This window comes from Dermacentor variabilis, chromosome 6, assembly GCF_050947875.1.
Source record: "Dermacentor variabilis isolate Ectoservices chromosome 6, ASM5094787v1, whole genome shotgun sequence".
Lineage (NCBI taxonomy): Eukaryota > Metazoa > Arthropoda > Arachnida > Ixodida > Ixodidae > Dermacentor > Dermacentor variabilis.
Genome location: NC_134573.1, coordinates 149,084,339 through 149,108,857, shown reverse-complemented (window position 1 = coordinate 149,108,857; position 24,519 = coordinate 149,084,339). Strand labels below are relative to the sequence as shown.

The window sequence follows — 24,519 nt, the reverse complement described above, 5'->3', positions numbered from 1 at the left end:
GCATAACTAACGAAGAGCTGCTTTGGTACTTCTGCCCCCTTCTCCTCACAACCCGTACTCTTGTGCAGATTAAATCGTTGTGCCCAAGCCTTGGTTTCCAACTTGGCACACGTACGTTATGTCCACTTTCGTAAGCTTTGGGCTTTGTGGTAAACAGATGTAACTGCCAAAACTTTCGTGCATTTCCAAGCCTATCCTCGCAACCTGCACACAGTTCGAATCGTTTTAATTATTAGTCCTTGAACAAAGAAGCGAAAGCTCAATCTCATTTCTGTTACCCTGTTGGCATGGCTGCCATTCGCAGAGTACTTCCGGTTATTGCGTTGAGTATTCATAGTTCCATTAGGTTAAAAAGCATGTTAAGAAGCGGCGTTAGACGGATATGGTACTAATTTCGCATATACGCGTAAATCTGCTCCTCCCAGCGAAACTAGAAGTCGTCCATATCTATCTTATCTCCTAGAGGTAAATGAAGAAAAAAAGAATTTCTTGTGTACGTGTACGTACGTTGAGGGAATGTCGCAAAAGAAGAAACATTCTTGCCACTGAAAAAAAATACAAACGAGCAGCACTGCCCCTCGCGAGCAGCCTTCAGTGATAATTGACCCTAATCACGAACACCCCGCTTGCACGTGTTCAGCATTGTTTGCATAGTGCGTACTACTGTCTCCCAGAGTCCTTTTATTAATGGCACACCTGTACACGCCAGGAAACAGGCGACGAAACCGACCCGAGGACGAGTCCGGCCTAACCCCCATTCTCGCCTGAGTAATGCGCCCAGCTTGGTAAGAGAACGAAACAATAAAGTAGGCTTAATGACATGCTCACTATGCACAGTGTACACCCACACTGCTCCAGTGTAGGTGGGACGGGACGAGGAGGAAGGAGAGGAAGGAGAGGAGGGGAAGGCGTACGCCTGCCCACGGACACCTTGCAGACTAATGCCTCGCCGCGTCATCCTCAATCACGCCGACTGTGGAGCCGGGGTTGCGCAGGAAAAACAAAAGAGAGAGAGAGAGAGAGAGAGAGAGAGAGAGAAGAAGAAGACGTATCTATCAGGCAGAATACTGCCGGACATCGTGAATCCAAGCTGGGCGGGGTGGTCGGTTCTGAGCGGACGCCGTCTCTCTGAACGATATTAATGCACCGCTGTCTGCATCCCGCGAGCAGGAAATTCGTTTCCGCCGTAGAAATGCCCCGCGGCCTAGTGCAGCTGGCTCGTCCTTGTGCGCCAGAAAAAAGTGACGTGAACAAAAGAATCCCGACCGAGAAAGAAGTTTTTGTCACTTTTTTTATAGAGTTTAGTGAGGTCGCGCGAATGTTCGTTTTGTCATACGACCCGCTTTCGGGCGCGTGCCGGTGCATACCTCTCGCTGCTGCGAAAGGAAAGAATGGCTACAGCCAATTTGGTGTCGAGTGTCGCGGCCCTGCCCTGCTTGTGGAACGTGTACGGAAAACGAGCGTTTTAGTGACATTCCAGAGAGATTCGCAACGATATGCCTCCCTGATGTAGCCTTTAGGTCCGTGTGACAAAAACATTTTTTTTTTTCAGTGAAGATTCCGCTTAACTTGAGAGAAATGTATATTTGCACATTTTACCATAAATCAGTACTTCCCTCGGGTAATCACTTAGTATGATGAGACTCCTGTGAATGCTTGCTTGAAGACGGAACTATTGGACTGTTCCATTTGCTTGCGACCCGCCGCGGTTGCTCAGTGGCTACCCATGGTGTTAGGCTGCTGAGCACGAGGTCGCGGGATCGAATCCCGGCCACGGCGGCCGCATTTCGATGGGGGCGAAATGCGAAAACACCCATGTACTTAGATTTAGGTGCACGTTAAAGAACCCCAGGTGGTCGAAATTTCCGGAGTCCTCCACTACGGCGTGGCTCATAACCAGAAAGTGGTTTTGGCACGTAAAACCCCATAATTTATATATACATTTCCTTGCGCACTTGGTTCGCAAGGTCAGGTTATTAGTTAGGGCAGCGCAACCAGGTGGTCCTTTTTTTGTTCATTAAAGATTGTGCTAAACGATTCGACAACAAAATGAAGAAACTACAGTGAAATGACGACAGAACAGCGTCATAACATCGTGCAAAAGCAGTAAAAATAAACTGTTCCCTTTGAACACTGAGCAATAATTTTGCATTCAAATAAACTAATTTCGAATGTATTAATTTTGACGACACCTTTAAATGTGCGCAATCCCATCTGAGTTAACGAAGTTGTTCTGTGTCTGAAGCTCAGCCAGAAGTCCCGGTGAGTGTCAGATGTTAAGCACATAATCCAAGCTGTTTTGTAAGTTCATTGCAGCACTGCATGTAAACAGTTGTTGGTGGAGCAGTTCCCCTACCACCCTAGTATCCGACGAAATTACATGCGCCCATATCGGGAACTCCCAGAAGGTAAAGCATTGAACCACCGCTTACGCGAGTCAAGGGTACTTTCATCGCGACTAATCAAGTAGCTACCAAACTGTTGCGTACGGCCTCCGCTACGCGTGCCTAGAGCGAGCGGACTGTGTGCAGCATGCAGGTGCCTTCGTGCAATCTGCTGGATGTCGCCGGGTCGAGACAACTTCCCTCTGAAAGGGCGGTCTCCTCTGCACTCTGTGCAGAGGAGACCGCACTTGCTGTGAGCGAGAGGTCCCCTCGAAGCCATATGGTCGATGCTTTTGCTTGGAAACATGAAGACTGCTGAGGCTCGCATCGCTTACAGCAGTTCGAAAAGAGATCCGCGATAGGCATCGGTAGTGTGTCAAGCACAAGCAGCAGCCACAAGCCCCTGTCTTAACGGAAGCTCAAAGGAAACTTTCTCGAACCAAGGGCACACTCAGCTGGACGACAAAAATATTGGTATCCAGCACACCTCTCCTGTTCTCCAGGAAATTCTGCTGGAGGGTGTACAGTACCAGTAAAACTAGCCGAAAAGTAAATGAAAATGCTATTATATTCACTTCGTACTTTTTACACAGTTCTCGGCAGTGCTGTGCCAAAAAAATCGACCCCTTTTTCCTAACTAGGCAACGGTAAATGTAGTCTTGCCGCGTAGCTTCTTTTCCTTCGTTTCCTCGACGGCCTTCGACTCAGGTGCGGCGTTTGCCTGCCCGTGCCGATCCGCCTTTTCGTCGCGTCCATCCGACGCCGCGCTGTTTTCCAACGCCGAGCGGGTCGATTCCAACAGGGTCGACTCGAGAGCCGGTGTTCTAGCCGTCTGAACCGGAAGCGCAACCAGCATCCTGGCCTCTTTCTGTGCGTCGTCCGGACGAACATAGACCAGAGGAAAGTCGGTTTCCGCGGCACGTCGTCTCTCCTTTTCCTTCACCCTCTGTGGAACAAACAGCAACAATATGCGAATTAAGTACTATTTGTCAGAAGCACCTGGTGTATACGTTGCGGCCAATCGCAGTATCGACAGCCATTACTCGACCGTGGCCACGTGATCGGCCAAATTGCAACAGGGGCTGCATTGGGGTCCGTTCGGTCTTTTCATTATCATAACGTAGGTTGACGATGATGATGATTAGGACCGCCATCCTCAAATACATTGATCATGACGATGACTGTGATGATGATAATACCCAAATACTCCCTAAGCAGCACCTGTTGCAAAGTGGCAGACCACGTGGCCGCGGTCCAGTCACAATCATATCATAACCATCACAGTCATCATCAGGGTCATCCTATTTGATGATTACCATGAGAAACAACTAAGTTAATTGTTAAAGATCAAAGCAGTTGAAAGTTTGACCCGGATACCACGAAGAAAGCAAGCACAACACAGCACCGACTGTCAAGTTGGCTTACCGTAGCCAGTGCGTGGATCGTACGCACATGGCCGTGCGATCAATGGAAGTGGGCGAACAAGCTCACTTGCAGCTGCTCCGAAAGTTCGCTCACGATAACGCGCGTGACAGGAACAGGTCCTCACAAGATCATCTTAGTGAAGTTCCGAATTCTCCTGTTCACCTATTCAAAAGCGCCACACTAAAGGCGTCCGAAACTATAGCTGTCTTGCAAGGTGACTGTTTGCTAAAGTAAAGGTTCCGGTAAGAATAAAAAGAAATGGAGGAGAAGCCTCAAGTCATACATAGCAAGAAAATGTGAACCGAGCAATGTACGGCCCTCTTGCTTACGATTTCTTCCGTCTTCGAATTAGCGTAGTACAGTACGTTGATTGCAAGGGGTGTCTGCAGCACAAGAAAAGAAAGCAAACAATTATTACGGAGTTTTTTTAGAGTTTTGACAGACCTCAAACATATTTTCTGCATAAACCGTTCCTCACGTCAGGAACATCTGCATTACATGTTTAGTAGGTAACAACATAGCTCCCACACTGGGCAATACCAGATTCATTTATTACTCTTCAGACTGTTGAGGGACTCTGGTAGTAATTAACTACACACGCAGTACTGGCTGCTCGCACACAGAAGCCTTGACTTGTAGCATTTTACTCTACCAGAAAGACCCTTCATTGCACCAAAAACTCACTCACAGAAATCAGAAGCTTCGCGAGCCATATTAGCCTGGGAATCTTTATCTGTAAAGAAAAGAAGGCCTTGTAAGTGGAGCAGAAGTGAAGTGCATTTATTCAGTCATAAACGTAATTGACGTATTTTTACTGCTTGTAGAAGGCGCAAAGTCAGGCATGAATATTTGCAATGTATACATCACGGCCTAGGTTGCATGTACATTAGCCTTTATAACTTTTCAACGATGTCACTCAATGACAAGAACATTCACCTTAAAGTATTGTTAGCCTTGTTAAAGTAAGCCCTCATTGGTGTCTCTTAAACTATTATGATTATTAATAATAATAATATTACTATCATGGGCACAATGCATCAGCGAATGCTATTTTCAAGCAAGATGGCCTTTTTATTCCTAAAATAACTGAAAACATAAGAAAGAAAGAGGGAAAGATGCGCAGAAAAAGAAGACGACCAGAGACTCCTTCGTGATAATCATTTTCCTTTTCTTTTTAGCTTACTCACTTCAAGGACGACAGTATAGACAAAATCCATTCAAAAGAACTTTCTTATGCCGTACAATTGTGCGTTATACTCCTTCAACAGATGAAAAAATTAGCGTTACTTGCCGATTTCGGTAAGAAGGGTGGTACGAACACAAACGCCAGCCCAAATATGGCTTCCATGGCGTTCGATGTGGCCAGGAGGACAGCACCGCTGCTCATGCTTCTCGGCACGTTCTGTGACGAGTAGTAGTGACCCATGACAGAGCAATTGTGTTAATACAAGCGCGGAGCTCGAACAAGAGCGGCTTGAACACAACCACTGTTTGAATGAGTAGCTATGTTGCTTGAACAACGTGTGTATGCTGCCATTCTGTTGCTTACAAGTGCTAGCTATGGCGATGCTAAGCTACATAACAAAGGATGCAGAAAAATATTGTCTGTACGTTGAGGCGTTGCAAAAGCCGCATAGTGATCAATGCAACTCACATGGTACACAGCGCGGAACACCTTGAGGGTGGCGGCAACATTGACTGCTTGAATGGAAAGGCCTATTACTGTTATGCCCCACAAGACTGCGAGAAGAGAAAAAGAGCAAATTTCGGGCACGTTTAAAACGAAGAATTTTTTTTTTCAGTGCGTCTAAAAACGGGTTGGCTACTTACAGCCATTGAAATGTTCTGCTCGGCGGAGGTTCCCTGAGTAGAAAGTGCTTAATTCAATGGCGGCCTAGAGTGAAACGTGTCCAGGTACCAGCTAATTGTAGCACATGACCGTGTTGTTGCCATTAAGGAAGCGCTAAAATGTGTCGAAAGATTTAAAATTCTCAAAGAGATATCGACTGAAGAAACTTAGTACGTGGTAGAAACGCTATCAGCCCCTGTATTCGATCTTTTGACTTACCCAAAATCAAAACGAAATAGTCTTCCTTTTCTGTAATATTTCAGACACATTATGTCAGTGTTTCAGCGCGAATGTTTCAGCGGCTCGTGCAAGAAATAAATAACGGGCTCCGTGGTGTAATGCTGAACAAGCGCTATGCCCTAATTTCCACATTTCTACATATTTTAGGGGTACTCATTTTCCTTCATTGGTAAAAAGATCATTAAAGAGTCAATCTAAAGTCTATTAGAGAACTCACTTTCAATAGCTCACCTATCTTTTCGGGCTCCAAAGCGAGGGTGAACACGAATCCCATGATGACGCCGATCACCATCCAGTGATAAAACTGCAAAATCGACACAATGCAAGGAACCGAGAAGAAAGCGGCGATCTTGCCAAAGATTAGACTAGTCATAAGACCGCGCAGCTATCACGACATTTATCCACAACATGCTCGAGTCTAGAACTGGAGTACCCTCCCGTAGCGCAAACAATGGAATGGCAATGCTTGAAATTTTTTACAGATAACCCGAGTTGTGACATGACATCAATAGAGATGATTACTATATCTGGCACGTGAGGCTAGAAGCTTAGCAGGTCAGTCCGTGTCCAGCACGTATCCAGCAGGAGGGTTTGCTTAGTTTCACACAGTGCGATTTACTATGCAGGTCTGGACGAGGAAAAACTGTCCTAAAGGCGCGCTGGCTACTTTTTATCTCCGTATTCCAGTAACTCTCTGCAACTAGCCAGCCTTGACGAAAACCAGATCTCTGTATTGCGTGGTGACTGCACCATAGCGGCACAGAATCACCTTGGCCCGAGTCCATCGGAGGTCTTACCAAGCACAGCGTGATGGTGGTTAGAACAGGATTACAGCCGTCGCTCTGCTCCATAGACGCATGCCCGTAGACGCATGCCCCGACGAACGGCTGAATTGTTGAGGTCGTTCTCGTTGCAGTTGTCGCGGCCTTAACAACAACACTTCGTGGACCTTTCAGCTGAAACTTCTTCCTCTTCTTCACCCACCATGCATCGTGCTGAGGCGTAGATGAAGCAGGAATATTGTCCGCGAAAGCACGTATGCTGCTCTTCTGAAACTAGGGTTGTTTACGTTTGGCAAACGTTTCACAGATGTTTAGAAAACATTGGATAAGAATAGCGATTTGGGCGAGCTGGTCTAAGTTCATCGCTTGTTTTGAGCTACGTGTTACCAGGAGCAAGTGAAGTCCGAAACGAAAAATCCAAATGAAAGTAACAACGTAGGTTAATGTGTTTGAAGTTGAAGAGAGGCTCGAGAGGTTGATTACAACTTCTGGCATGTGTTTCATCGTTCTTTGCTGCAGAAAATGAACTGCACACTTACATGAAATTCATGCATAAACTTCTTTCACTTCTTGCCCGTGTTTAGAATGTTACGTTACATTTCAATTTGTCCTCTATATTACATTAGCGCGTCATTATCGAGGCTTTTAGAGCTTTCCGCTTCTATTACGGCGTTCTGCTACATTGAGGCCAGTGAACACAGACTGTAGCTGCCGTCAAAATTTTGTTGTGAAGTGAACCAGGTCATCTCAACATGCAAGCTGTTTCAAAACAGTGTAGGCATAATGTCTATGAATACACACTTGATTCCATTCGAATAGGTTGCTAGAAGTAATTTTATGTGCAAAGCATGAACATTAGCCAACAAATATACGGTACTAATAAACTTAATCAATTCATTGTCTAGTCCTTAACTGTCACTAGTGTAGTGCTAATTCAACCTAATATTCGGGTAATAATAAGCTCAATCAATAAATTGTCTAGTCCTTAATTGTCACTAGTGCAACGCTCATTTTCGGAAGCCCACCAGTGCCTTACTTTCTTTCTCACTGCCAACATCAAGATAGATAAAAGATTCCTTTCTTTATATTTAATTTTCATTGCTACATCTGTGGCATATGGTGCTATTCTGCGGACAGTCTTTCCTTCGTCGCGTGCGGCTTGCATCAGCTATGAAGATGTACGTGCGATGAATGAATTACTGCGACGGCGTTTGAGCCAGAAGCTGCCGCCCCCACTTTCCAAGCCAGCCAATGCGTCGATTTCGAGATCTCACTCACAAAGCGCGTACCGGCCAGACCTTGGCAGGAAAGAGCGTGTCCGCCGCATTTCCATACAATTGAAGCTTTCCTATACGCTAAGTTTTTCCAGCCAAAAGCATATTCCCCACATTAGCAACGTTTTGTAGCCTGTCCACGGATGGCATTACAGTTGAGATAGCAGTAATAATGTGGATCACGTAAGTAGGGACAAAGAAAACGTCTGCTCAAGAAAACGTTGGTATGCACGTTGGAAAACTTGGGTGACATTGATTTTTGCGAAGTAGAAAAGAAAATAGACAATATAGGCTGGCGCATTCATAGAATAAAAGATTCCCATAGCAGGTTTTTGGTCACGGACATTACGACTCGGCTTCATTATTCATTTATTTTTTGTTTGTTTGCCTTGGAATCTGTTGATGCTGTATAAACACCACTAGATTCTCCAATGGCTACGAGCTGGTGGCCACCGTCTACAATTGATAATACCTACTCGGTTGCTGCGACACGTTCTTGGTGACTTCGAGAACCTTATGTACCACGTCCGTTCACGCACGAAATCCAAATGTTCTTGGACGGATGTGTTCATAATGGCTGTTTAAGCCAGACTCGTCGCAATTGTGCTAGACAAGCTATCACCATGTACATTACGTCTTCATTCCCGCAAGTATGCCAAAGAGCCAGCCCAATCACAATGAAACAGTTATTCAAGCAAGTCCAGTGGCAGAAATTCTGGGAAACCAAGTGGCGATTCCCGCAGCCCGCGAGATGGAAAGGAGATTGCAAACTCCGCCTTCTGTGGCTCAAAATAGGGGCAACAAATTGGTCTGCCTTTAAAGAAAAAAATAAAAACATTATGATAAGCGCCCTGCTCTACGTAACGAACACAGGCACTGACATCGCCCCTCCGAGTTTTCCTTTTTCGCCAAATCCATGCGAAATTTCAGCTATCGGATCCTATGGAAATCAACAAATTTCATACGGGAAACTTCAAGTTGCCAATGAAGTAAAACGTTCGATTTGTAATGAATTTATTTGAAATGTAGAAGCTGTACATAGTGCGACAACTGCTACATTCTACAACGCTGTTCAACTTCTACGACGTGGTTGTCCGCATAACAGTGTGGACAATAACGTTGGCAGAAGTAGAAAAAAAGCGTTAACGAACTTGTACACCACGAACTAACCTAAACACTGATTTACATAAGCATCTGTGAACTAATTTTACAAATACTGGTCAAAATTTACAAACGCGTCCACCCAAACGCCATAAGGACGCCAGTGAGCTTTAACCAGCATTGATGTCACGTCGCAGCATTTGCATACATGCTGCTAACACCTGACTTTCAGTTTTTATTCGTTTATTTTTGTCTGATATAGGTATAAGCTGCTTCAAACATACACTGGCATACTTTCTCTCCTAAATTGTATGTAAGCAGGAAATAAATTACTTCGTATGCACACTAACTTATATCTATAGACATCACGACAGGTCCTTTAACATAGGACGCTGCAGTATTCAACAAGTCTTCGCGGATCTCGTGAAGCGTCGACGCAAGTAACCACTCGCTTAACAAAGAGCCTCCACTAATTAACCTCCGACGATTTTGAAAGGTGTAACAGTCGACGTACCATGTCTACACTCTCAGACGATAGTCAATTAGCATATATGCATAGACAGCAATGCCGTCTTTCCTCCGGAACCTGTAAAATTGTAGCCGGGGCATCCGGACTTCTCTGGCCATGCGTATTCTAAAGCAACGGTTCATTATGCGCTAAGCGCCACCGTTGTTGCGTCACCGAGAGGTCTTCGGGACGACCTCTTCTGCCACAGCTCTGTTCCGCTTGCGAACGTGCTCGGCTTCCATTTTTTTTTCCAGGCTCCTATACTGCGCGCGTTTCCTGATTTGCCAAGAGGAATACCCGCGGGTTTGTCCGCGAACCGTCGCTGCATAGGCATGTCTACCGTGTCGTGCTCCTGATAATGATTTGCCTGGCGCTCTCGTTCGCCAGAGCGTTCGGAAGGTAGTTTGTCCTGAATACCATAAAGAAAGCGCCAGCTAAAATATCCACTGCTCCGTATCCGGCATTAGTGGATACTTATGAGATTCGCCGCCGCAAAATTTCAACTATTCGCCAAGGCGGCGTTAGTCACTAGACCGTGTCTATGGCGGAATCCGCAGTTTCCGGTAAGGTCCGGCTTCATCGCTGCAGTGTTGTTTCTGACTTAACTACGCTTGCACTGCACAGCCAGCGAAGGAAACGAAAATATGAATATTAACATAACTGTAAAAAGTAAGAAGACAGTATGAATTAAATAGCAGCCTCGAATAGATAATATTCCACTTGAGAATGAGACGTGCAAGTGAAGTTGGGCAGAACATATTAATGCGGACAGCAGCAGGAGACAGAAACAAGTCTGGCTTACGATGTTTAACGCTTTTTTTCTTTCTCAACTCTGCAAGTTCGATGTTAGCGAGCCTTTTATGAAAGCTTGATTATGCCCGTTCTGTGTGAAATGATATAACGGCAGCCTACCTATGCCGGTAAGTTCTAGCGTTCCACGAAAAGGCATAGCAGTAAAAAAAAAAACAGAAGGCATTGGTTTGATTCTGCGGTACTGGAGCTGTGCAAATTTAATATAGAATCCAAAAGTAGTCCATCGTGTTTTTCACTACAATAGTTAGCATAACCTGAAATAAAACGAAATAAATTGCTCCCAACCACCACCCAGCCGCTGACTGCTAATGAGCTTTACAGATTTAGCTTGACATAGTTGTTTCGCCAGGTACTTCACCTTTTCCACCAAAACTTCTTATCCTTTCTTTTCGAAACATGATTAGCTGGGCCTCCGCGACGTTCACATGAGTCGTATCTGCATCGTGTTCCACACCTCGACATTCGTGCCCCCCCCCCCCACCACCAGCTCGCGGCCTCTCTAACTTTCGCAACTCATACTAGACAGCAATCCTCTGCAGGTCATGTTAGTCAAAATAAACTATGGCCAAGTGTAAAGAAAATGGGGATGCGTCCTTCCCTTAGGCCTGTACGACCAGGTTATAGAACAAGCCTTTACATTCCCGACAGGCGGTTGGTGCCGCAGGATCAAGCGGTCAATTATTTATACAACGCAGAAACATAACGCACGCCTATTTTTTTCCCCTCCTAGCCTCTTTCCGCGGATTCTGTGAAAAGTGGGATCACTCAGGGACGTGACCGACGGGGTCAATTGTGGTAGTTACTGAGTTTGAGAAGCTGGATAATCTGTGCAAGTTATCGAATCCATGACCTCGTTACTTCGCGCCCTTGAATTTCATTCGCCTTTACATCATTAATTACGCGTACAGTATCAGAACCGGGTGCTTCAGTGAATTTAAACTGGCAAATTAGTATTTCTGCAATGTCGCCGAACAATCGCGTTATGATGCACAATGGTGCGCAAGAAAGGAGTATTTTGCAACCCTTCGTGATGCTTCAAAGGTCTCCTTTGCCCTTTCTGTGCCTGCGCTTGCTGACGTGATTTATTTCACGGTGTACATTACCCGTGGACGTTCGCTCTAATGATGCAGCCACCGAGTATGCTATTTTTATATGTTCTTTCTTGTGCTCTCTTGCAAGACCCCCCCCCCCCCCCTTTACTTCTTTCACATTTACTTCTGTGGTTTTTTTTTTACTTTGCTCTTCTCTGGGTTTGGAGTGCGTCATCGTTTCTTTCCTGGATCTATTTGTGAATATTTTCTTATACGGAAGACTTACTTCAATCACCAAGAGCAGGCCTATCATGATTGAAAAGACTATGGGGACGACGAGGTTCATACCTGGCGTGGCCTGTTCGTTCTGGACAGTTTTACATGCATATGCGCTTGTAAATTTACATGTATACAGGGTGCCCCAACTGTCATGCACCAAGATTTAAGAATGTGCTCGCGCCACATAGCTGGACACAACCAAGGTAACGCTGTTTGCCGTGCTTGGGAGTACTCAGATTATTATTTGCGTTCCGCCTAATTACAGAATTTCTCCTAATTAGCTAATCAACTTGACAAATATTATAATTAGATTAAAAGCGTCAGTGAGAAAATTGTCGAGCTTCATGAGAAACTCCTGATACAGCTATCTGTTTCTAAATGCGTGCTACATAAACGTGTTTTTCTGAGCATGCAAGAAGCACGCGAATGCCCTCAAAATTGCCGCGCGACTGGCCTCTCGAGCCACTTTGGCGAGGTTTATTGGACTCGTCAAACGGCAGCCAGAAACACAGTGGCAGCAACAGAGATAGCTCAGCTAGATAGGCAAACTGGCCGCGCGACAAGTGATGTAACTTTTTAGTGCCGTTCTACATTACAGAAACAAGCGTTCCTGCGAGCAAATGGCTCGCCACTTCTTCTTGGAACTTTGCACACTTATACGAGACACATCATACGCTTAACATCAATCATTAGATCGTTTTCTACTTCATAAGTATTAACCTGAGAGCGTTAATTGGAAGCGATCACGCGTTTAACTCCACCTGTACACCTGCGCGACACGACAAGGTCGACTCGCGGTCCGCGTAAGTGGTGAGGAAGACGCACGAGCGCCACTAGTAAGTTTCGCAGTGACGGGAAACTCCTCACTGCCGAAAAAAAAAATAGAATGTTCGCCTCTAACTCAGCTACTCATGAATTCGTCTTGCAATTCTGCAACGCCGCGCACGTCTGCTGTTTTTTTTTTCCTTCGTTTGTGTGAGCTACATTAACTACCATGTCATGCTCGTGTTACGTGTCTTGCGCTTATTTCTTTTTTCCTGCGCGGTGGACGTAAACGCCTTTGGAAGGTGAATATAATGCTCGCGAACACTTTCGTACGAGCTTCATGTTGACTGTACGGGCCCAGCAAAGTATGTCCTGTTTTTTTTTTTAAGTTTTGATTTTTGAGGACGTTATCTCTACAGCCATCGTACCATTGCTCGTAAACATGGTAAATTAAGAGCGCGAGATGCCTCAGTCCGGTATCAACATTTCGACAAGTGAGCTCGTCTTTACCGAAAGCGCCAACGGCATTGGATGAAAACGGGTCTTCAAGTGAAAACACTGGCACATGATTAGGGCGCTCTCTTCCAGTGTCCCATATTATACCGTGTTGTATTACTTTCAAAACTTCTCGCGTTGGGACTTGAATTCATACCGTTGCCATTAGGGCTAGTGAAAAGAGACCAAGTTCCCTCAATGCTACCAAGCTGGGCGAAAAAGCGTCCGGACATGTACAATCTGCCCCGCGACAAAAGAACCAGTTGCTCTCATCGCATGAGCGTACTAGCTGACAATGTATATGGGAAGGTACGATAGGCGATCGCCGTAGGCAGCTCAGCCAATTCAGGATTCTAGGTTCAGGAGCACGCCGCGAGCGCAGGGAGAACGCGCAAGTATTAGTTAGCACGCCTTGCTACGAGTACGGGGATTTAAAAGCTTTTCTTTTCCGTACACTACAGGCAGCAGTCGCTTGCTTAAAGGCCTCTCTTTTTTTATCTACGTTTTGTGTTTTAGATGTCCACTTATGAGTATGAGAGACTCCACGTCGCTGAATCATGATGTTTCGGAGCTTTTTGAAGAAGCCCAGGTGGTCCAAATTGCCATGTATTCATGACAATTTTGATTACTTGGGCTTCTTCAACAAGCTCTGAAATACCAGCACGAAGACGCTTCTGTATTACGTCGTGCGCCTGAACGATGCCCCCGTAACCCTGAATCGAACCCAGCGGAGAAATGCCGTAGCAACTTACTTATAGCGCCAACTGAAAGGCATCATTAGAAAACAAACATGAGTCGCAGCTCCGGATTGTTTATTTTTAGTGCCAGATTGAAGAGTGCTGAGAGAACCGTGTTTTCAGGACCTGAGCCGACCGAAATGACTTATCTTTGGGCAACAAGCAACAGGGGATAATGAAAGTGGCACCAATCTTGCAGGGTTCCGTAATAAACCACTCGGGGAAATAATTAACCATTGACACGTTAGTGAAAAGAGTTTATTGGCCGCCATCAGTAGCACGCGTCGATCTTTTCGGTAGATTTTGGTTCACAACCGGCAGTAGTTGAGCTTCTTCGGCGGATTTGTCTATTGGACGGTGAGATGCAGGGTGATGTGGATGACTTTGATGATAGATGTCATATTTGGTTCCTGGAAAAAAAAATAAAGGAGGAAAAGGGGTGGGAGGTCAGCAAGGTATTTTATGGTGTATAGATGAGAAACACGGAAATGCGCAGTAGCAGTCAATGTGCAATTCAACGTTAGTTTACATTATTTGTTTACGAGACTTAGTACGACAATAAAGCAAGCCGTAAGTTATTAAGATGCTTCTTGTAAGATACCTGAACCTTGGTTAGGGAGAGAAACCTTTTCTTCCTTTCAGGACGTGCATTTCTTAACTACGGTGGACTCGTCCCAGTCATAACAACAACAGAGACCACAGTATAGCAATAACATACAGACACATATACTCTTTAGCGATATCATTGCGATAGTAACGATACAAAATGTTAAGGCACGTTCGCGCCATCGGCGCCGCCGCCGTAGTGCTGTAACGGTACCAACGGCGCAAGCACGGCCTGTGCGTGGCGTTTAGGAGGTTTCCGGACGAGGAAGGCTTTACTTTTTTTCTTAACCTTCTTGTTCCAGACACGTGAAAGATCCGCAGTGCGTTTGGCTGCAAAGTAGACGAACCGTCACACTCTGCTCATTTGGCTCTTGAACACCGGGCAGGGCAGGGGAACGTGTTTTTCAAGGTCTCTTTCTCTCTCACTCACTAATTACCAATCGGCTCTGCAGTGGAATCAGGGCAGGCTTATACTTTCCGATTCTAGCATGAGCGCTGTGTGCACAAACACAAAAGCTTTTGCTGAACGGTTGTGCTCATAATACACAATGGTGCACACAGTGATCTGAGCGGGATGGACAGTAACTTCACGCTGCGAACCCCGACGGTGTTCGTTCGGTCGAGTGCTGCTACGAGCCGGCATTCGCCTCCGTGTTGGGGCTTCGATAACTGCAACGCTAAGCCTTGCTACCGCATTCAACGCTCCGCCATTTCGGCGAAACTACCAAATCTACAACGAAGTATACACCTATTTCTTCCTGAGCAACTTTCGAGCGATATTCATCGGTACCTTGACAGTCGAAAAACGACAAAGAAATCGGTGTATAGCCCTTTCATGACTTACATTTCTTCTTTCGGCGGAGGTAGAGTGCGTTGTAGTTTATGGGACCAAGGCCATAGGCGTAGTTGAGCCCATAGTGCGGGAACGCGTGGCTAAGTTCAGCACCGAAGGGTGCCACGCCGTAACCGAGGTCTTGCACGCCGTAACCGTAGGCAGGAACGAAGTCAAAGGCCGGCCCGAGGCCATACCCTGCTGCGAAGGGGTACCCCTGGACGCCCGTCACCGTCGGGTCCGCACCATACGTCGTGGCTGCCGCAGGAGCTGCATGGACAGCCGTGGGCACGGTGACTCCAGTGTCGGCGCCATGAACAGCGGTCAGGGCTGGAAGAACGTGATGGGTCCCGACACTTGTGACTCCAGCTGGCGAAGACGACGCGACTGGCGCGCCATGGACGCTTGTCAGAGCTGGACCAGCCTCGTGGACGGCGCTGTCTGTGGTCGCCACGGCTGGTGACGCCGCGTGCAGGCTAGGCCCTGCGGAGCCAGTCTCGTGAACGGTGGTCACGCCCGGAGTGGCCGAGTGAAAGGTGGCAAAAGAAGGTGTCGATTCGTGAACACCCACGGCTGGCCCCGCTGAGTGCAAAGTGACCGCTCCAGGGGCGGCTTCGTGAACAGATGTAACGCCTGGTGCGGACGAATGAACCGCGCCAACGGCTGGAGATGTCTGATACGAGTCTACTTTTGTCATTTGAGACGCCGCGGGAGCCGTAAAAGGCGAATGCTGGTAAAAGGCGAATGCTGGAAAGGGGTTCACAGCTGGTGTCTGGTGAACATTCGAGACAGCATGGTCGGCCGCCTGGTAAGTGGTGGCCGCAGCTGGACCCGTGTGAACGGAACCCACTTCAGGAGTGGCCTGGTACGTGGCTGAGGCAGTGCCCATGGTTGGAGTGGAGTGCACAGTCGCAATGCCCGGAGTGGAGTGAACTGTGGCAACGCCTGGACCTGTTTGGTAAGTTTGGTAAGTTGTTGATGGGGTGGCGACAGCAGGCATAGCGTGACCACCTGCGACACTTGCAGCGGCGTCGTGGAACACGGTTGAAGCAATGGGAGAACTCGGGTAGCTGCCGACCGTTGTGACATTGGTAACGGATGGCGTGTTCTGAACAGGCGTCATGGCGGAGCCAGCCTGGTAAGCGTTCGCACCCTGGGTTGCGGGGTAAGCAGGGAACACCGGGGCCGTTGGGTATGCAGAGGGCCTACCAAAGCCAGGCACATAGCCAAAGTAAGGTGAGGGCTGGTAGTAGCCCGAGTCAACCGGAGCAGGTTGGTACGCGCTCTGCCCATACGGCACCTGGTAGGTCATCTTCGAATCCGGTGCTGCACCACCATTGGCAAATGGGAAGGGTTGGTAGTACGGACCGTAAGCAAACTGTGGGTTGTAGTAGGCTGGGTAGGCGGAGCCATCTTGGTACGCAGTCACCGTCGGTGCAGGATAGGTCGAAGTAGTGTCGTCCTTAGAAACACCGGCTGGAGAGCTGTGCACCGTCGTCACCGCTGGCGCGCCGGGGACTGTGGTCGTGGATGTAGGCGAAGCGGGAACGGTGCCCACAGCCGACGCACCTTCAACTGGAGTGTGCAGTGTCCCGATGGCTGGCGTCGCTACAGCTGGAGCAGCGTGCACGTTAGTGACGGCTGCGGAGGGCTCGTGAACAGAGCTCACAGCACCCGGTACGCCGGAGATAGAAGTGTGCACGGCATTGACCACCGGAGCAGCGTAAATGGCGTGTGCCGCCGCTGAGTCGTGGATGGAAGTCACACCTGGATAACCGTGAACCGCTGTCGTGGTCGAGTCCCCGTGGAAAGCCCCGACTGCTGGCACCGCCGGGACAGAACCCACTGTAGCCGAACCCGTTGTAACGGCGTGCACGTCAGCGTGTACATCGCTGTGCTCGCTGGTCAGAGCAGCGTGGTCGGTGGCCCCAGCAGCCGTCGTGCCAGCGTGGGATACGCCGACCGGGGCAGCTGCTTCGGTGACGGTAGTGTGGTAATCCCCGCACAGGACGCTGGATGCCAGCGACAGCAGGAACAGGGCTGATATCTGCATATAAGTAGAAGACACACCCACGTGAAACAAAAAATTATGTTCTGCAGTCGTACTTTGCACGTCACGCAGCCTAAGATGTCCACATTTCATCCCCCTAGGATCTACTAAAAATTTCACTTTTTTTTCTCGTTTGTTACTGTTCCTTTTCTTCCGCAGCTAATATTTCTCAGGCCGTCTAGATTTGTCGGCGTTTCCCGTTTCTCCCTATTGAAATGTGAGCTATTCGTATCATGTTCCCAACCTGAAGTGCAAGCAATGCTCTTGTAACGTGGCAAACTACAGTCACGGCGACCAGCGGTGCGAAAATACACTCGGCGCTGTCTGTTTAATGTATTTTCTTGTAACCGTTTCGCCGTAACTCAACGTCAATTCCTCCCAAAGGCAACCTCGCGCGAGATTCCGTACTCACTCCAATCATTTTGAGCACCTCTGCGCCAGCCTACCGAGGGTACCAGACTGGCTACGTGGCCGACGCTGGTTAGACCCTTATATAGTCTTCGAGCGAGAGGGGTCCGATACCCTATAGGCGGTTTCCAGTGCCTATCATTCCTGATCGCTCAGTCGGACTCTTCTCTCTCACTCTTTTACATCGCGCAGATTCTTTCTTTCTTCCGCTCGTCGAAGCTTCTCTCACAAATGATCACAAAAAAAGAAAAAAGAAAAAAGAAAGGTCTGCACTTGCGCCTCCCTAACCTTGCCTCTGAAGGCCGAGGGCAGAGCTTGTTCGCTGAGGATACGGTTTCTTACGGCGAAAAAAAAAAAAAGAACAAAGCACATGGCGTCGCCATCTGGCTACAGTGCCCTGATATCAGAAATTCAGCGCCGTACACGAGTTTAAAGTGATTTCTTCACTCTGTTCTTTTCTATTCCATTCTTTTTCACTTTCTTCGCGGCGTCTTCCCGAGCTTTACATTACCGCGCTTCCTCTCTCTCTCTTTCTCTCTTTCGCGTTCTTCCCTGCCTGCTTGCTCTGCGGCCTGTTGCGTCTTCCTATTCACGTTCCTCACTCGTTGACGATGCACAGCACGTCCATCCCGTCTTATGCGATCGACGAGTTCGCCTGATAGGGGAGGAGGAAAAGCGGCCGCGATTGCGGTTCTATATGAGGAGACTCCTATCCCCTCTCTCTCTCTCTCTCGTCGCAGGACTTGACCGGCGCCGGCAAAAGTGCCGCGTCGCATTGGGCGCGTCTGTTTTGCGGTCCTTAACTGCCATATCTCACCTACCCCCTGCCTGCCCGCTTTAATCGCCTCGGCGTCATCGTCGAAATCCAAACACGAAACCGGTGACAATCTTGTACCCGGTGCCGCTTGACCTTCAAAATATTTTCGCTATATATATATATAAAAAAAAGAAGAAGGCGACCAGACCTTCAGTTCGGGCGCACTGCAAGCTGCATGACAGGACTATACAGCGAGTTGTTTTGAGCACATTCCTTCGAATAAGTGGCGTGTTGTACACACTGTCATTGCCACATGCTCATTTCGAAGGCGTGGCCTTTGCGGCGTTCCTGTCCACACTGTGCGATGAGGCGAATTGAAACTTGTTGATAACTGACTGCACGGCGTGCGTCATTTGTGGTAAACGTCGAGCTATGTTTTGTGCGCGGCACTATACGAGCAACCTTGAAGCGCACAGGAGCTTGTGTCCTCCGTGATCTACTTGCAAACATCGTTACGCATTCCAGCGGTGACGCGACTTTAGGCAGGAAGGCGAAAATATTCCAGCGGCAGGCAACGCGCAGTGCTCGTGGCATACGCAATCAGGATGGCTGAGACATCGAGTGCCCCTATTTATAGCGCGCCTGAACACTGCAGCTGTGCATATTAACCACATCACCCCAGATTTTGTCATTTCGACTCAGAGCTATAGAATCTGCGCAAGTTTCTAGTTATACGCAGCAACGTCGTTAACAAAGGTAGATGTTGAAGACGATAAATTATTTCTTTCAAGAAATTAGGAACTTTCTTCGGAACAGATGTAATTAGCAAAATTAGTTCGTTGTTGAGCAGTGTTATATGTCTGCTTGTCCAAAAGAACGAGACAGCTGGCTCAGCTTTGACTTACTTTGCAGCTTACAAACTGCACGTTCAGCGCTAATCAACTTTGTCAATGCGATCACATCGGTGGCATTCATGATGTGAATGCGTCCAATAGCTACCCGCCGCGGTCGATCATGGGCTGATCCTTTCCGCTGCTGAGCAGAAAAGAGGTCGTAGGTTCGATGCCCGGCAGTGACAGCCACATTCCGACGCAGCGGGATGCGAAAAGGCTCGCGTGCTCATATTTAGATGCGCATTGAAAAACCCCATGTGTTCTAAATAAATCAAGTAGCCCCTCCCAATCCCCTCCCTCCCCTGTGATGGCATCTCTTGTACCCGTGCGTTGCAGTGGTACGTCAAGCCACATAATTTGATTCGAATTTGTCCGATGTGCGTGAGCTGATTCACTCAGAAGTATGTTATATGCTGATCCTATAATGTTCTAGTTTTTCCGATATGCCCGAAACACTACACACGGATGCCCGTGTGTAGAGGCCCCTTGCCTCCCGTAGAACATATGAAGGCGACACGCCAAGATTAGCTTACATGTCGCGTCATGCGTAAACATATATGTCCCGTTGTAATGATGGTGAAGAATCAGAAACACTGCCGAGAGTTAGGTATCTAACTATCTAGTTGATGGATGAATTTGTGGCCAGAAGAGCAAGCAACGACGTCAGCACGACGTCAGCAGCGATCACGGCCGTTCGTCGTCGAGTGTAATCTCACGGGTCAAGGCCATCCGCTATTCACACATGTATCGCCACACAGTCCAGAGTAATCGCTGGTTGCTCGCGTACATCCGACAATTTACAAAACCAAACACGACGCGCGCCTCTGATTACACATATCTTCGTCGCTATAAAAGTGGCCACAACGTTGTTATTATTGTTCTTAATCGTGTAAACATATAAATGTAGTATATGCACACCACAAAAAAGAAAGGGAAGTGGCCTAGCTATCGCCTGCTTATAGAGACACTACGTCCACTCTCTTGAAGAGGAGAGAAAAAAGTTTAAGAAAGTGAAGAAAACAGGGACAAAGAAAGGAAAAGAAAGGAAGAGGCAGCCACACTGCGGCACAGCGCATCCCGTGAACGCAGAATACACGACCACTGCAGAAGAGAATCTAGTCACGTGGTTGACAAGAACTCCAGCAGAGACAGCTTTGTGATCTTAATGCTGAATTGAAGCACGACCGTCCTGAAACAAGCAGTCATTAAGTGCAGTTCGAGCAAGATTAAGTTGCAGGAACTTCCTAGCAGCACAAAGGAACAAATTACTACAGTTCATTCAACAATTTACAAGAGCAATCGCGGCGCGCGCCTCTTAATACACATGTCTGCTTCTGCCGACTTCGACCAGACCTCAACAACGTTGAGTAAATTTCGAATACAGCAGGAGCGTCTCACATCGAGCGTTAATTTGATAACAGTGATAATTCGATAAAAACGAGCCCCGGCAAAAAGTAAAACGATGACACGTGGCAATGTGTTCGCAATCGTCTCCTCTTGCTATACTGAACCAGGTGGCGCAAACCAACGTCAGGTGCCGAGTCTGCCAACCCCTTCGTTGTCTTGAAGACCTTCAAAATAATTTGTCTCGGGCACAACATAGGTTGACGCTGCGACCAGCTCTCTGGTCATGTCAGCAAGGGTATTCGCATGTGTTGTCTGGTACGTACTGTATAGAATCGTTGCATTTCTATGACTTTTCTTTTCTTTTTGCTCTTGATGCGGGCAAGGTGTTCTAAATTACAGTATATATATTTATGTGGCAAGTCTATGAAATTTTACCGCGTTAAACATATAAAAAAAATAGAAATCTTCTGCCTATACTCAGAAAAACTACAGATGTCGCGTCAGGACAGCCCAACCATGATCTCGTAACTTTATGCAAAAACGCCACATGTATTCATCTAATATAGTGTCATAGTACTGAAGAACTATACTAGTACTCATGAAACTTTTGAAATGCAAAGTCATCTTGCGGCTCAGTCGCAAAGCAGTTAGCACAAGAGCTAACTTCCAGTGCAAAGTGGGGCACGTGGAAAATTGCATTGGAATATGCAATGGATACATTTCACTGATTTGTCTAATCATTTGGTGAGGCGTAAATATAGCTCTTTCAGGCACAAATATCTGAATTTTTTTTGGATATCCGGCTTCTAATTTTATTATACAATGATTACCCACCCTGAGGCTTCCCGCATGACGTCAACTTCAAGTGAACCCATTCCCCTAACTTTATCACGCTCAGCCGTTTCTATCCACAACAGTACACATCCACCAGCGCCTTCGATAGCAACCTCACCACCCCCTACCACATCTCCTGAGCAGGTTCCAATCCTCCCACCAATTCTCCTAACCTCCTCACCCATTTATTTCTCCAGGGAAGCTGCGCTGTTCTACTCGCACCTCGAAACACAACGTTGATTAATCCTGCGAGCTCAAGACATCGCAGGGCTAAGTCCTGGTGCAAGGACTACTCTCACAGAGAACTTCCACGTGACCTCATTTTTATAAACGTTCCTCTCTCTCTCTCTCTTTCTTTCTTTCTTTCTCTCTACCGCTTTCTCATTAATAGCTATTACCCTATTCCCCAGTGCGGAATAGTTAACAGGACAGTTAGTTTGGTTAGCATTCCTGATTTCCATGTCTTATTTTCTCTCTTTCTCTCTCTTTCTTTCTCTCTCTCTCTTTCTACAACAAAAATTAAATGTGAAGTGTACATTCCTCCATAAACGCTCAGCCCGGCGTTGCGGAGACTCCGAGCATACGTGATTTGGGCAAGATCAAAATTTCGTAGACTGTTGCCACAGAATCAAAGTATATAAATGTGATCCGCATCACCGCGAACTCTAGTTTTAAAGTGCTTTCATAATGCACTCGCTGGATCCGTATTTACGTATCCGACGCTCAAGATATGATGTTTGCCAGCCTCTTTGCGACAACTTTGTCTCGAGCGTCGCCTAATGCCTTTGTGAATCCGGTCCCCACGCTAAAGCCAAGACGTGTCATCCGCACAGCTGTCGCCCCCTTGACCCATTTGCAGCCACCGCCTACACGCGTCGTCACTTTCCCTCCCGTTATTGGCCATTTCTATTCAAGAGCTTCCCCCGGCGCATCAGCCCTGATACCTCGTTCTCAGAAAATGGCATTCCTGGCTGGCCTCAAAAGGTCTTGCATTCGCTCTTTACGTTACGATACGGCGATGCGTTCCAGGATTCTCTGGCACCGTTGTGAAAAACGTCTCCAACTATTCTTTTGTCTCTCTCTCTCTCTCTCTCTACCACTTTCTCATTAATAGATCTTACCCTATTCACCAGTGCGGAATAGTTAACAGGACAGTTAGTTTGGTTAGCATTCCTGATTTCCATGTCTTATTTTCTCTCTTTCTCTCTCTTTCTTTCTCTCTCTTTCTACAACAAAAATTAAATGTGAAGGGTAGATTCCTCTATAAACGCTCAGCCCGGCGTTGCGGAGACTCCGAGCATACGTGATTTGGGCAAGATCAAAATTTCGTAGACTGTTGCCACAGATTCAAAGTATATAAATGTGATCCGCATCACCGCGAACTCTTGTTTTAAACTGCTTTCATAATGCACTCGCTGGATCCGTATTCACGTATCCGACGCTCAAGATATGACGTTTGGCAACCTCTTTGCGACATCTTTGTCTCGAGTGTCGCCTAATGCCTTTGTGAATCCGGTCCCCACACTAAAGCCAAGACGTGTCATCCGCACAGCTGTCGCCTCCTTGACCCATTTGCCGCCACCGCCAACACGCGTCGTCACTTTCCCTCCCGTTATGGGCCATTTCTATTCAAGAGATTCCCCCGGCGCATCAGCCCTGATACCTCGTTCTCAGAAAATGGCATTCCTGGCTGGCGTCAAAACGTACTGCATTCGCTCGTTACGTTACGATACGGCGATGCATCCCAGGATTCTCTGGCACCGTTGTGAAAAAAGTCTCCAACTATTATTTTCTCTCTCTCTCTCTCTCTCTCTCTCTCTCTCTCTCTCTTTCTTCTTCTTCTTCTTCTTCTTCTTCTTCTTCTTTCTTTTAGCTGCCTTGATTTCACGATCTTCGATGCCAAGCTATAATCGGGACAGAAATTCCTCAATCAATAATTCAGCCATTCAATCATTCACTGGGAGCTCAATGGAGCTTTATTTTGTGGTAACTTGCAGCGCTGTTTAAATGAAGTCGAACCTTGAAATGCTTTCATTGCTGCCGTCGCTTTTGAGTCACATCCACAGAGAATTTCATTCAGCCCTGTCTGCAGCGTGTGTGTCGTGCAGCATGCCAATAGACGCATTATACGCGCATTATTAACGCTTCGTGTGTGAGGCAAGCCTTGCTGGAAACAACACACAGGTACTTCTTGCAAGTGAGTGAAAATCGAGGCGGAGATGCCGCAGTACTGAAGTTCCACGCGATTCCGTTGTGTTGGTAAAATATACCCTTCAATTTTACAGCAGCCATCACTCTATATGGTGATATTCTGTCGAAAAATTTAAAAAAAAAGATGATGATGGCGCTTGCTTGGTTAAGACTTTTCTAATCAGTGAGCCTTTTTGCAGTGATTCATAATTATTGCGAGTGTCGGCACTATCGTGTATACGCCATCTGCTGCTACAGGCTGCATTTCTAATGTTGCCGATGTTTGTACAAACATATAGCTTTTTCTTCTTCTTTTTTCTTTCTCTCTCCATGTTTTGCACCTCAAATTTTCACGGCTTTCTTGGAGCATTAGGTAGGAAATACAGAAAGGAGTAATTTTTTTAGCGCCAGATAGGATTTAAAGTTTCCTTCGGCACACGATGATAAAGAGGGTAAATTTGCACAAAGCGTGTATGCAGATTTTCAAAGCAAACGCCACTTGTTTCCCCATGCCGCTGCTTATGTTAGAAAGATGAGAACATGAAACGATGTATAGGACATGCCAGAGCTAATAGCTAATAAATAAAAGCACGTGCAAAAGGCACGAAAACATACTGCGACAAACATGCACTTACCAAGATTCCAAACCGTAGTGCTGCAATAATGAAACGTAGAGAGCCACAGAAAACTAACAATGAGCACACATGGCACACCATTATGGCGTCCTAATGCATAACATAGGCGCCAACTGCGGAGGGGCTCGGGTGCCTGAGGAGGGCTCGGGTGCTCGGGTGCATGGGTTAGTTGATAATTCATGACTGTCTTTAGCAGCGAACTTGAAAAAAAGAAAATGCGCACAAAAGAATGAGGGCACACAAGAAATGCTGAACGTTTTCTGCGCTTTATTTACTTGTGTGTC

At 47.0% G+C, this 24,519-nt stretch overlaps 2 protein-coding genes across 2 annotated transcripts; both read right to left on the bottom strand.

The window, feature by feature from the left end:
- Nucleotides 1-3,013: 3,013 nt before the first annotated feature.
- On the bottom strand, nucleotides 3,014-6,190 carry LOC142586320 (uncharacterized). Its single transcript, XM_075697566.1, has 5 exons — nucleotides 6,130-6,190; nucleotides 5,464-5,549; nucleotides 4,498-4,542; nucleotides 4,139-4,192; nucleotides 3,014-3,330 (listed from the first exon to the last, which is right to left on the bottom strand). The coding sequence occupies exons 1-5, from the start codon at nucleotides 6,188-6,190 to the stop codon at nucleotides 3,022-3,024; spliced, it is 555 nt and encodes a 184-aa protein (XP_075553681.1). The 3' UTR covers nucleotides 3,014-3,021.
- Nucleotides 6,191-13,954: 7,764 nt separating this feature from the next.
- On the bottom strand, nucleotides 13,955-17,652 carry LOC142584399 (uncharacterized). The gene is made up of 3 exons (XM_075694543.1): nucleotides 17,584-17,652; nucleotides 15,134-17,168; nucleotides 13,955-14,093 (listed from the first exon to the last, which is right to left on the bottom strand). Coding segments are annotated over exons 1-3 (2,046 nt in total). The 5' UTR covers nucleotides 17,593-17,652; the 3' UTR covers nucleotides 13,955-14,091.
- Between the last annotated feature and the right edge of the window lie 6,867 nt (nucleotides 17,653-24,519).

Coding starts and splice junctions, on each gene's coding strand:
- LOC142586320 (XM_075697566.1), bottom strand. CDS start 6,190: ATGGTGATCGGCGTCATCATGGGATTCGTGTTCACCCTCGCTTTGGAG. Junction 4,543..5,463: donor TGTTCCGCGCTGTGTACCAT/GTGAGTTGCATT, acceptor TTTTCTTTACAG/ATAAAGATTCCCAGGCTAAT. Junction 4,193..4,497: donor TCGCGAAGCTTCTGATTTCT/GTGAGTGAGTTT, acceptor CTTGTGCTGCAG/ACACCCCTTGCAATCAACGT.